The sequence below is a fragment of the Eumetopias jubatus genome, unplaced genomic scaffold, assembly GCF_037043125.1.
Source record: "Eumetopias jubatus isolate StellerSeaLion01/CBP00866 unplaced genomic scaffold, mEumJub1_p1.0 scaffold_4, whole genome shotgun sequence".
Lineage (NCBI taxonomy): Eukaryota > Metazoa > Chordata > Mammalia > Carnivora > Otariidae > Eumetopias > Eumetopias jubatus.
In genome coordinates, this window is record NW_028274810.1 from 151898705 (window position 1) to 151913364 (window position 14660).

Sequence of the window (14660 nt, forward strand, 5' to 3'; positions counted from 1 at the left end):
TTCTCCCAATTCATGAGCATGGATTCTCTTTCCATTTGTTTGTGTCATCTTCAATTTATTTCATTGATGTTTTATAGTTTTCAGAGTACAGGTCTTCACCTTTTAGGTTAAGTTCATTCCTAGGTATTTTACTATTTTTGGTGCAATTATAAATAAAACTGTTTAATTTCCCTTTCTGCTGTTTTGTTATTAGTGTATAGAAATGCAACAGATTTCTGTATACTGCTTTTGTATCATGTAAGTTTACTAAATTCATTTATCAGTTATAGTAGTTTTTTTATAGTCTCCTGCTCTTACAGGTAGTGGCCTTATGAAGGAGAGGTCCTGCGGTGTCCTTTAGTATAATGTCCCCGGTTCATCAGAATTTGGAGTTTCAGGGGTATCTCCTATGTGAGCTGTGTGTGCCCTACTGTAGTGGCTGAGCTGTATTTGTCTCAGTCCAGTTGTCAGCAGCGGCTTACTTTCCCTGTTATTGGCAGGGTTTGTCCCTCTGTTGTTAATGGGCCAATCTGGGGCTGCCCTGGGCTTGAGTTGGGTCAGACCAGGCATTTGTCAGAACTGCAGTAGCACCAAACTGCAGGGCACTCTTCCTGTGTTGTCCCGGGGGTGGGGGTGGGGGGGCTTTCACTGATGGGTGGAGTCTGTAGTTAGACCAGATGTTTGCACTCAGCCCACCACTGGGGCTGCAGTTTAACTGGTATGTGTGGTTATCTTCCACTCTCCCCAGGACAGGAGTCACTTTGGAATGGTGCTGACCCCTATTGGGGCTGCTTGCACAATGCCACACTTGTGGCCTAGCTTTGGACTCTTGTGGGGGGCAGGATGGAGAGGTCTGCTTAACAGGAGAATGCAAGGGCAGGGCACATAGTGTCAGGAAGTTTTGTGCAGGTCTAATGTGGGAGGGGACCTGTAGCCAATTTGGAAAACTCCTGCAGGGTTGGAGGGAGTGAGTCTGCAGAAGAGGGTGGGTGTGGGGTACACTGTTAGCAAGCTAGGTGGAGTGTTCACACTCTGCTGGTTCCTGCACGTGTTTGTGTATCTAGGCTGGGGGTGTGGGCCTTCCAGCTCTTTCATGCTTAGAGAAGTTTCCCAAAGATCTCTGCCCCTCCTGCACAAGTTCTGAGATAATAAACAAATATCTCTCCCATACCCCAAGTGTTGTTCAAACTCCTGCTTCTATGCTGTATCACTGGGGCTGTTTCTTATGCTGTCTCTTTAAGGGTGAGGACTCAGTTTTTTATCACCCTTTGGCTCTCCCAGAACCAAGCTGCTGAGTTTTAAAGTTCCAGGTGGTAAGCTTCACTGATTATAAAATCTCACAATGTGCCAAAACAAAACGAAGATTTTAAAAACTCATGATATTAAGCCCCTCTCATTTCCAAAGACAATGAATTTTTTCAATACAGTATAGTACTGTAAGTGTATTTTCTTCTTTATGATTTTCTTAATATTTTCTTTTCTCTAGCTTACTTTATTGTAAGAATACAGTATATAAAACCTATGTACATTAACACCTATTTGTTATGTGTTAATATGTTAATCAACTAGTTATGTTATTGGTAAGGTTTCCAGCAACAGTAGGCTATTAGTTAAGTTTTGGTGGAGTCAAAAGTTATACATGGATTTTCAACTGCATGGGGCTGGTGCTCCTAGTCCCTGTGTTGTTCAAGGGTCAACCGTGTGTGTGTGTGTGTGTGTGTGTGTGTGTGTGTGTGTGTGTGTATAAAATGTTTGTGTTCCCGGGTCTTTACAGTTTTAAAAAAAAGGAAAGAAATACTGCCCTCTCACTCTGCATCTTCATCCCAGCCACAGGGCAACACTCTTGAATACAAGGGCTCCCAATGAGACCACTGCCACATCGAGTTAACTGCTCATTCAGTCCCCTCCACAAGTCAGAACCTCTTCCAGGAAGGGACTACCTCTATTTCCTTTTCCCTCACCTTCCAGCAGCATCTTTCTGAGACAATAGAGCTTTCTGAAAATGGAATCTGAAGCCCAGCTGCTTAGGTTGGCATCATCATCCCAACACCTACAAGCTCTGTGAATTTGGACAAGTTATTTAACCTATCTGAGTCTCAGTTTATCTATAAAAGGAGGACAATAAGGGTACTACCTTTTTAAGATTATTAGAGGACTAAATTAGTTCATTCCTGTCAAGCACTTAGAACCTGAGAAGTCCAAATGCATGATGGAGATGCATACTCAAATGTGGAAAGATCTACAATCTTTAATTCACCTGTCACCAAAAAACACACAAAGAGAGTCCTCTAATATGCTTTTCTATTCCATATTTTAATATCATCAATTTGCCTGACTAAAGTCAACATGATTTCTGGATCACATTCTTTCATCCACTAGAAATAGGGACAAGTGAAAATACAATGGAAGAGGCAAAGATCCTGGTAAAAACAAATCAAATACATATTTAGATAATACTGAGTATATACACCACATCTTCTTTATCCATTCATCCGTCGATGGACATCTTGGCTCTTTCCACAGTTTGGCTATTGTGGACATCGCTGCTATAAACATTGGGGTGCACGTACCCCTTCGGATCCCTACATTTGTATCTTTGTGGTAAATACCCAGTAGTGCAATTGCTGGATCATATGGTAGCTCTATTTTCAACTTTTTGAGGAACCTCCATACTGTTTTCCAGAGTGGCTGCACCAGCTTGCATTCCCACCAACAGTGTAGGAGGGTTCCCCTTTCTTCGCATCCCTGCCAACATCTGTCATTTCCTGACTTGTTAATTTATATATACACAATGGAATATTACGCAGCCATTGAAAGGAATGAGATCTTGCCATTTGCAACGACGTGGATGGAACTGGAGGCTGTTATGCTGAGTGAAGTAAGTCAATCAGAGAAAGACATGTATCATATGACCTCACTGATATGAGGAATTCTTAATCTCAGGAAACAAACGGAGGGTTGCTGGAGTGGTGGGGGGTGGGAGGGATGGGGTGGCTGGGTGATAGACATTGGGGAGGGTATGTGCTATGGTGAGCACTGTGAAATGTGCAAGACTGTTGAATCACAGATCTGTACCTCTGAAAATAATGCAATATTTGTTAAGGAAAAAAAAAAAGAAGAAGATAGCAGGAGGGGAAGAATGAAGGGGGGTAAATCGGAGGGGGAGATGAACCATGAGAGATGATAGACTCTGAAAAACAAACAGGGTTCTAGAGGGGAGGGGGGTGGGGGATGGGTTAGCCTGGTGATGGGTATTAAAGAGGGCACATTCTGCATGGAGCACTGGGTGTTATACGCAAACAATAAATCATGGAACACTACATCAAAAACTAATGATGTAATGTATGGTGATTAACATAACAATAAAAAATTAAAAAAATACTTGGAAGGTTAAAGTGAAAACAAATTCCTCTCTTTTCTTTTCATCCAACAAAATGTTTCCATTTCTCCAAATATAGTCACTCTGGAAATTAGGATTACATTGGATTCTGTAAGCAGGTCAAAGAGATTATGTCTAGGATCCACACTGCCAATGGACTAGGATTGCAGTAAACATTTGCTGGCTTGCAAGAACATTTACAGAAAACTCTTTAAAACTGAAATCACAGCTTTTATTTGAAGACTTGTGTAAATGACATAAGGCTTCACCTGTAGACTCCAGGCGTCCTCCTGTTGTACAGCATTAACTGGCTGCTTCAGGAACAGTGCGTTTCCTTCACAGTAGAATTCCTTCAGCTTCAGATTCTGAAACTTTCAAAACAAAATAAAAACTTCATTGCATGACAAAATAACAAACTTCACTTTTGAGGCTACATCTTATTTAGGACTTACGTTCCTTGTTAGTATTTTAAAAGCAGGACATACTCTAGTTGTTAGAAGCCTAAGAGTCTTCATGCTAGCATGAATGGCAATAACCTTACAGGTCCCTGGTGGCATCCCCCATACTAGACAACTGCAAAAACTTGTTCAGGATAATGGGATTGATTAGTAATAGAAAAGGGGTCGTTAATTAATCAAATGCTAGGAACATTTTGCAAATAATATATTTGTTAGAAAACCAAGTATGATGAAAAATAACATTCTAATAATACACCAAAATCCATGTCTCAAAGACTGTGAACCATGATCCATTTATGTTCAGTGAAAAAGGGAAGAGAAACAAAGGAAAATCAAAATGTTCTCACTATAACCTATTGTGCACAGTGAAAATAAAAAAAGGAGAACAGATTTCACAAGGATATTTAATCTTCTATGAAGAAACCCTAAATTCAATTGTCTACCATTTAAGTCTCCCATCTTAGTAGAAAAACAAAGGATTCTTTCATATTAATAGTGTGCCTTGCTTCCCAGGAACCTATGTGTTTTCAAAGTTAAATTCATTTAGAGAATTACTTTTCTGAGCCTCAGTTTCACCTGTGAAATGGAAAAAAATAAGACCTATCTTCAGTGGTGCACTGGTAAAACAGTTCTCTGGAAATAAAACATTTTAAAAAGCCCTGAACTGTGGCATGTTTTGATTCACTGGTATAAATACTGCTACCATGGCTGATTCCAGTCACCAAACACAGAGTTGGGAAGAGATGTGGAAAATCGGTTCCTTTGAGCCAGGATGAGCCGGCATCATCACACTTATGGAAGAATTAGATATTTCCCTGATTTCAGCTTAGGGTTTGAAACACAGCAAGCATTCAACAAATTAAAATAATTTATTTAAAACACCTTTCCAGGTCATCACATCACTAGGTCTCAAAAGTCTCAGGGAATTTCTACAACATAAACAACATTTTGAAATAAAATACAGAGCTCAATGCCATGTTGGAATCACCTTGCCTCCTGGTCCCACAACAGGCATTCTGACTTTCCTAAGGCAGTTTCCTATGTTGTCTACCATCAGGAAGCAACCTAGAGAGTTGAATCCAGTGGTAGCCCCAAGGCAGTGCTGGATGTGCTGAAATCAAGAAAGCACTCCCAGCATATCATTTTTTCCTTTCTGTCCTAAAGAACACTCCATAATTTATATCAAAACTCATGGCCCTTTTTCAAACAGATACAAACTTGAATACCTTGCTATATGTAAGTATTGTTAACATATATGAACCTCATTTCAAATCTGACCATGGTTCAAAGGGCATACATTTCTCTTTAGGGGTCATGCTTCTCTTCCTTCAAACCCTGTCACTACCCTTCCATCATACATGGTAATGAGCGACTCAGTTTGCTATCTTGCTACACAAAATATTTCAGAAAGAAGTTATCCTCATGAAAGGACATTAATTAATGAAATTCACTAGCATGTGTTTTGAGCAGGTAAGTTTCAATAACCTGAAGTCACACAATTTCTCAATGTCCACTCTGAATATTCCCCAGAGCAACATTTTTTTCATACCCTCTCTCTATGTGCACTACTGGGTTTCCGGTCAGCCTTGCTTCTTACTAGGACAATATTTTTGATCATTGTCATCACTCCAGTAGCACAATTAGCTGCATTCTCTTCTGTTTAATAAAACGTTGTTACAGCTTTTTTCTCTCCTCACTACCTCTGCAGAATCTCCTCCTACTCCCAACCCCAGCCACTAACCCTCTACCTTGATTAAGGCCCTCTGCCTTGATTAAGGCCCTCACCTTATATGATTAAGGCCCTCATCAACAGTACTCAAATTAGTCTCCATGCAAACTTTGCTGCCAAAGTTGTCTTTTAAAATGAGAATATGATCATAATACAATCCTGCTTAACACTTTTCAATGTTCTCTTTTGTCCACAGAATAAACTCAAAAGCCCTAGTATATCATAATTGGGTTTTCTCGGCCAGTTTCTCCAACCCTATATCCTGGTAAGCCCAACCTTCACCCTTATACGCCAGTCATCCTAAGGTGCTTAGGGGTCTCACAAGAGGCCTGTGTCTTATCTCACAGTTATTACTCATGCTGTGCCTTCTACTCACCCCATTCCTGGATTACCTCTTCTTCAAGATGAAAATGTTACCCACCTAAGCTTCTCCGGCTTCTACCAAATGTTTCCATTTCTAATCCCTGGGCCTTATATATTAATCATACCACCTTTAATACTATGAAACAATCGTTATTGAAAAGTCTATCTTCATCTCTCAGGCTTTGGTCTCTTTAAGAACCACATCTTAAGTGCCTATGTAATGCAACCTCTAAATTCAGTACTTAGAACACAGCTGATGCCCAGTAAATAACTGGTAAATTAACAAATGTCTTCTCAGAAACCCCAGGCACACACAGCTCTCCCTAAGACCTCAAAATTTTCAAAGGCCTTCTTCTCCAGAGGTGGTCAATTGTAACTGTTCCTCCAAAGCCCCAGGCCTCAGGAACAATGTATAAATTCAACAGGTCCTTCTGTTGCTTCAGACTAAAGTAATAAGGGAGATCAGAAGGGTCTGGTTTAGCAAGAACATTGTTAAAGTAAACAAGAAAAAAGGAGGCTGAGATTTCACATTGGCTAAAATAGAACTGATAAGTAGGCTAACAGCAAATTACCATGGGCTCTTTGGACCATCCCAAAGCTCGTGGGTTCCTGTTAGCAAGAAATTAGAATTTCTAAATAAGCTAAAGCCCAACTTGTAAAGAGGATAAGATCTTAAGTGTCAGGCTGTGGCATTCAAAAAATATATGAACAATTCTAAAAAGGACAGAAATAAGAAATGTAACCAATGAGAAATTTAAGAAAATATATGATAAACTTCATATCTAATTAGAATTGTATAATGAGTAGGCTGATGATAACATTTGAACATAAGAAAGCCAAAAACTCTATTCTGGGAGTGGGAGTGGAAATAGGCATAAAGTGACCCAAAGTCAGGATCCTTCAGTATCAGCTGGATACTTGTCCCTAGAGAAGACACTTAGAAGGAGTTGAAGAGGGCAGGCCAAGAGAGAACTAGAGGAAAGGAGATTACTAACCTCTCCAGCTCTAAACACACACACACACCCCTTCCTCAATTCTGGCCAGGGAGAAGTGGCCAAAGCCCCAAGCCCAGGCCCCTTCCTGCCTTCAATACACTGGGCCTTAACCTGATGGGACAATGGCTCTAGCGTCCTCTTCAGTCCTCTTGATTTAAACATCACTGTAAAAAGAACAACTGGTCTACAAGGGCTTGTCTGTCTCTCCTCACAATCCCCACCCCACCCCTGCTTTAGACCCCACTTCTGTCTTCGAACCACCTGAGAACCAGCAGAGGAAGAGGCTTCTCTTTCCACAGGCCCTGAGTGTTCCATCCTCAACAGTGTGATCGCCTTACAATGTAAATTACATCATATCACTCCCTTGCTCAAAATCATCCAGTGGTTCTCATCTCACTCAAGATGAAATGCAAACTCCTCACACTGGCCTATAGTACTCTTATGATTGGACCCTGCACTATCTTTGACCCAATCTTTGACCCCTAGCCCTCACTCTCACTTTCTCTATCCCAGTCTCCATTCTGGCAACATTGGCTTTCTTTCCACACATTCTTCACCTCGGATCATTTGCACTTCCCACTTTTTAGCACTCTGCTCTCAGACTTGTCCATACCATTAAAATTCAGAAAAAAAAAAATGTAATCTTACAGTTAGCCATTTGAGAGGGAAAATCCTGATGACCCATGGATTCGAAATCCAGACAAGTTTTCATTAACATGCAAAAACAATAGAAAGACTTCTCACATGTATGAGCTAATTACCTTAACCAAAGAAAATTCCTCAAGATACAAAGCAGCTGAAAGAGAGTAACAAAAACGAAGAATTTGGGGAATACATTTATTTTGCCAGTCAAAATGCAAAAAATAAAAATTAGGAGGTGTGTGAGGAGATGGGAAAAATAAAGGGGTTTAAGAGCCCACTTATGATGATGAGCACTGAGTAATGTACAGAAATGCTGAATCATTATATTGTACACCTGAAGCTAAGATAACACTGTATGTTAATTATACTTCAGTAAAAATAAATAAAGTAGCTTCTTAGAAACATCTAAAGAAAAAAAATTTGAAAAATAAAAATAAACATCAGAACACCCACTGCCCAATGTAAACAAGATTAGGGCAATCTGCTTATAAACAAATTTGCAATGTCATCAAAAAGCCTGAAAGTCATTCTTTCTCTTTGTTAATTCTACTTGAAGGAATTCGCCCAAAATAAATATTTGAAATAGGAACAAATATTTATGCACAAAATGTGTTTCTCAGAATTACTTAAAATTTTAAAAGAGTCTCCTATATTAAAAAAAATGTCTGGTAAATTATATGACATACCTGAATCCCCTGGCCCTCTGCATTTTCACTACCTGTGTTTAAGAAAACCTAACCCTGGGTCATCCCTGCCATCAGTTTTCCCTGTCTCTGCACTCAAGCAAATAAGTCCCATTTGCAGAATCACACTGCATGTTAGACAGGAATCACAGTCACCACCTTCCAAAATGCCCTCAGGGGTTGCCAGAAATTCTTCTCTACTCAGCATGCTAGCCAACATTAACTCGGCTTTTTCTTTGTTGGCCTATCATTCTTTGCCCAACCATGAAATAGTTCTCCACAGAGCCCACCACATTCTCTTTTTACTTTATTTTCTTTTCCCTAGGCAATTTTACCCACATCCACAATTTCAATTAAATCTCTAAGCCAATGACTCTGATTCCACATCTGATAGCCAACTGCTTACTCAAAATCTTCACTTTCATGTCTTAAACACAAGTGAAACTCACCATGTCCAAGATTGAACTCATGATCTGCTCTCCTAAGCTTGGTCTTTTCCCAGCATTTTTCTATCCTAGACCATAGAAAGCTTACAACCCATCACCATTTCCAAATTTACCTCTTAAATGTCTCTTGAATCTGTTCAAGTCTTTCCACTCCTACTGCTACCACCTTAGACCAAGTTACCATAATTTTTTACTTGGCTTCAGAAAGAGTCTACCTGAAGTGTACCCAACATTCGCTCTGGTGTCCTCCAATAGATCTTCCACCCTTCAGACAAAATGATCTTTTCAAAATGCAAATCTGATTATATCACCCCCTGCCTAAAATCCTTTGAAATTTGTGTTGCCCTTCAAATAAAGATAAAAATCCTTACACATACCCTATATTCTTTGGCCATGGTCTCTTTCCGTCCAATCTCTGAGCTCCAGCCACACTACATTCTTTCCAGGTCCCTGAACATCCATGTTCCTTCCCAAGCCCTTTCCACACACTGTTTACTCTGTCTGAAATGTGTCTTTTCCTTTCACCTAAATGATTTCTACTTACTCTTCAGCTCTCAGCTTATGTTACTTCCTCCTGGAAGCCTTCCCTAACCTACCTGTTGACTACTGCTCTCTCTCTCATAGACCAGGGGTTCTTCCTTTTAGTGGACGGATTTCAGTTTGTAATTACATATTCATAATGTTAATTAGTTGATCAATATGTTTTCCCACTATACTACAGCTCTGAGAAAGCAGAGACCCCATCTGGTTCCTCACCATTATATCCCGAATTCCTAGTGCAAGACTCAGTTTATAACAAGCATGGGTCTAGGAAGACAGACTTGGTAATCAAATTGCCTTGTTTAAATTTCAGCTCCATTAAACATATACTAGGACCACCAAACTTTTCCTACTCTGCTGATGCTGCTCCAAGCCCCACCTTTCACCACTAGCCAGGGACCCTGCCACCTATAGATTTTACATGGAATGATTCTACTACTTGGACACTTAAACAGGGGCTTGACTCCTGAGCCAAAGAAAGCTAATCATAGGCCTGATCCAATCATATGCGATCCAACAGACTTGCCTAATCATACACTCTTTTGGGAATTTAAACCAAGAAACATGGAAATAATTTGCAACTGAGTTCTGGAAGCTGGAATAAAACAGTTATTATGTCAAGTTGCTGCAAACTCCACAGTAGGTTATGTGTATGCTGATCTCATAGGAGACCAGAAACAAGGTATAAACAGAGCAACATTTGGAATATGGCTACATTATAACAACATATCAACATTATACCAACAAGTGTGATGACCTAATGGTTCATCCTCATGCTGCTGAAGATCTCAGCAGCAACCTGAACTGAAAACATTCACTCCAATCCTCTGAGCTCCGCCTAACCTTACCGTAGCTCCTGCTTGAATCCCCATGAGATTCTCCTTACTCTTCCCTATGTAACTTTAGTTAAATTCTATTTATGTTGCAACCAAAGAGCCAAAAGAAATCATGCACACCAATTTCAACATGTCATAGAATTCTTTTGTCCCACCTTCAGCAGATAAACAATTCTCTCCACTGTTTCTAAATTACTCCAACTAACCTTCCTGGGTGCTTTTCTTCAAATCCTTCTTTGCAAAACATAAAAATCTACTCCTCCCTTCTCTCAATCTGTTTAAGACTTTCAAATACTCACTCTTTAGAAACAGTTTCAGGCTTCTGAAAGCAAATTATGTAATAATTAGTACCTCTCCACTGGACAGGGAAGCCATATACCTTACGATATTCTTTCATCCATATTTCTAAACCTCACAGATCTGGTTACAGATAAAAAGCAGTCATCAGCAGTAACCAAACTTTTATAAAAGGCACTTTCCTTGGGGAATAACAAAGAAATCAAAGTCCCTAACCTCTGCCCTGGGATAGTCTACAATTTAAACTAAAGAATTACATATTAAGATTTATTCAGACCAGACAACAATTCAGAGTACTGAACCAGAAGAAAGATATTCAAAGATTTTGTGAAAGCTGTTTATGGTTTAAAAACCAATTGTGAGATATTCGGTCTTCCATTCTTTTTATTCTGACAGGAAATTAAAATTTTAGTGGCCAGATTCATGATGAGAAATGCAGAAAGAATGCCAGTTTGTAGCTTCTGCCTTGGTTTTCATGCAAGTCCCAATGTGGTTTTAAATAAAGCATCTAAAGGTAAAACACCTTTAATTCCACTCTACATATCTTTGTTGTCCTTTACTCAAATTAGATATCAATGTTTCAAGAATTCTTGAATGCTTTCCTTTACCTTCCCTTAAGTCTGTTATTTTAACTAAAATACCCTTTCTTTTAAGCTTTTCCTATAACTAAATCTTTACTTAGTTGCAGAACAGAGAAAGCATGGTCTTAAAGGCTGGGGACTGGGATCAAATCCATTTCCTCCACACAATCTCTTTACACAAGCCATTTAAAGTATCTGAGCCTGTTCTTCATGTATAAATATAACAATATCTATCTTACTAATTGTGAAGGTCAAATGAGGAAGTATAAAGTATGTGGTAAACTTTGAAGCATTCTAGAAAAATTAGGTACTACACCAACATGTAGTCCGTTGTCTACAATAGGCAAGTCACATTAATTGTTCTTCTGGCTTATTAAGATCAGCCATTATTTTGTCTTCCTTTTCTTACCCCAATACTTTGTTTCATTTAAGTGCTACCAGACAAGGGTAAAGGCATTTCCACATGCGCAAATGTATTAGCAAACTGATATAAGTACTTCTAGTTTCAAGATGGTAAAACTAAGCACAATCAGCAATATCCCTCTCCCATGACAAATCCTAGAAATGACACAAAGATACCTTTTAAAATAAAAAATAGCCACTTAAGAACAGGAAGAGAAATTCTCACAGGAACAGAAACTACCTATAAACAGTTATCATCTGAAGAAAGAAGTATCAACCCAGGATGCAATGGAAGCCCAGGGGGAAATTTCCACACACAAAAAAAAATGGAACTGAGGAACAGTACACAGAGGTAGTAGAGGTCTCCAGAAAAGAACAGGTAGTGAAACAACAGACAGGAGGATTACCACACTAAGAAGCTGGCAGATACTATGGATTCATCCACACATTCTTATCACACGGCCACACTCCACCTCCCACCTCCATACCTCCTTTCCCTGAATCCCACACACCCATAGCTTAATAGGAGCAGTGCTTTGAATAGAGAGAGGTGAGAGGGACCCTGAGTGGCTGGCAACACCGGGGAAGAATGAGCAGCTATCAGAATGCATTACACCTGTGGGAATATATTCTCAACCATTTCTCTACTGTTACTGACCAACACAAACTCTTTAAGAACTTTATCTTCTCCCATAAAGTGAACTGCAAAGACAGCTGCCAGCTTTCAGGAAATCTCAAGTGTCCCAAATTCAAAAATAAGATGAAAGTTTAAAAATAAATGACCTGAAAATCACTGAGTGTCACTACCATTGGAAATAATAGAGGCAAGAACTTATATCAGAAGAAACAGAGCTAATAGGACTGGACTCTAAAGTAATTAGTATAATTAATATTTTTAAAGAGATATGTGAAATACTGCCTAGGTAAAGCAAGAATAAGAACCAGTTTTAAAACTTGGAAATGTCAAGCTTTCTGAAGCAAAATTTGACAACATTTATCAAAGCAGTAAAAGTATGCATAATTTGGATCTAGCAATTACATTTCAATGAATCTTTCCTGAGGGAGTAACTAATGGTATGTACAAAGATTAGTTACAATGACATTCACTGAAGCATTTTAATTGTGGCAAGAAGTCTGAAATCTCCCACCTGTCAAAAAACAGGAGACTGCTTAAATATAAACAATATCAATATGATGCACCCACCCATTAGAAATAGGTAACATCGAATGACTATGTCATACACCTGAAACTAATGTAACATTGTACCCCTGAAGTTAATGTCAACTATAATTTTTTAAAGTTAGCACAAATTGGCCAAGATAAAAGAATATTCAATAATTTAGTCAAATTTCCACAATAAATCTAGATACCCAATGGGGGCGGGGGGAAAGAAGAAAGAAAGAAATAGGTAGGAAAATACTTCAAGCAATGGGGAAATGTTTACAATAGAAGTTGAAAAGCATATTATAAAACATGTACATATGAATAATACACTAATATGTACAAGTAATACTAATAATACGAACACATTAGCATGTCTGAATATTCCATTTTTTTATAAAAATCTGTATCTGCACATATACACATGCATTCATAGACCTTAAAAAAAAACCTGGAAGAATAGGAAAAAAATAAACCAACATGTTAAGGTATGAGCATTCCACCCTCCCCCAGCCCAGCATGCTTAGATTGTGGGTAATTTTGCTTTTTTTGTTTTGTTTTGTTTATCTCTATTTTCCAAATAATTCACAGTGAAAAGAAATTCCCAATTTTTTTTCCAAAATGATCAAACTCACATCACCCTAATTCTGATTTCTGATCTGCAAACTTTCAGAAGATGCATTTGGGAATGGCAACAGGATATAGACTCTTTCTGTACTGGGTTGAAAGACTGAAAATACAGCTTCCCAAAGTGGATAAAATTTTCCCAGGACTAAAAGTATTTCAAGGATTTCAAGAAAGCTATCTCAACATCTGTGCTGATTCTGAGATTCTCTCAGAAGTTTGAAAACTCTCCCACATATCTGGCCCATGAGGTATAAAAGGAAGACTGTAAGAGATATGTTTTCAAGTTCTGTGCTGGTTCGGCTCATGCATTTCAATAGTGAGGGCTGATATGATCCTCAAGGAGGTGAAAATTGGTTTATGGAGGAGGCAAAATAATCTTAGATATTATTACAGTGGCTCGTGGCCCTCCAAAACTCAATCCTACCTGACAATATAAACATATGTACAGTTTCTCTCCAGTGCTAAAATGTAATGGGGTGGGGGACAAGTTATTAGGGGAAAAAATGTCTAAAAAGCTTCTGGCAAAAGGGGGACAAGTTGAGAAACACTGGTTCAGCTATAGGAACTTAAAACCCAAATTCTTTTTTTCATATATCCTCTCTTGGTTAGGGTGCTTAGAGCATTCACTACTGTTATTTATTTTTTTATTACACATGTTCACACATACATGTTCACATGTTCCTTTGTTTTAGAAAACTCAATCAATTGACTCTTCAACAATTTGCTTGTATACTGAAGTTTGTAGACAAAAAGAAGAATACTTATAAAATGGTAGATTTTTTCTAAGCATTGTGTTGCTTTCTGTTTTCACATGTAAGTGTTGGAAGCTTTGAAGAAGTATCTCCTGACAACTATTAATATTAGTTAATAATAAAACAATAATAATAAAAGTTTTCCAGAAACCCCACCCAAAAGATTTCCATTTATTTTTCTCTGGCCAGAACTGTGACACATGGTCACTCCCCACAAAAGTAGTTCAAGAGAAGAGGGTTTGAGATGGAGCCTTCAACCAGCTTCCCAGCAGCACCTGCCGCATGGGTTCTTCTATATCATTCCAGTCTCTCTGATCACATGTCAGCCGCGCTTAGAGTAGCAGACCCTCCTTTATGCTGATTTGTTCTTGCAGTGGTGTAAGCACTGAGAATAGAGCAGTGCACAAAAAAATAATCCATAAAATCTCCCCTTCTGGGCTTATAATGCCCTGTGTGCTTTCTTCATGAACTACCTAAAATTATATTTTTTGTGTATTTGCTTATTATGTCTTCCCCTCTAGAATATAAGATTCAAGAGGGTACAGAGTTTATTTTATTTGCCTCTGTATCCAGAATGCCTAGAACAATAGTTCCTAGCATATAAAAGATATGTAAATATATATTTAATAAATGAATTAATAGTAAGGAAATGAGACTAAGTGAATTGAAGGATCTCTACCCAAGAATAGACAGCTTGTAAATAACAAAGCTAATATATTAAGAATCTCTGGCACAAAAGAAAGACATACAATCTCTTTAAATTCTATAACAGTGGTGCCAAGCTTACTG

The 14660-nt window shown here is 38.6% G+C and overlaps 1 protein-coding gene across 2 annotated transcripts in view; it reads right to left on the minus strand.

The window, feature by feature from the left end:
* The window catches only part of LRRC69 (leucine rich repeat containing 69), a 90752-nt gene that overhangs the window by 20617 nt on the left and 55475 nt on the right, over positions 1–14660 (minus strand). For both annotated transcript variants that reach the window (XM_028109367.1, XM_028109357.1), the window contains one exon: positions 3628–3729. In XM_028109367.1, the coding sequence (XP_027965168.1) occupies positions 3628–3729 (102 nt within the window). The remainder of the gene's footprint in view (positions 1–3627; positions 3730–14660) is intronic.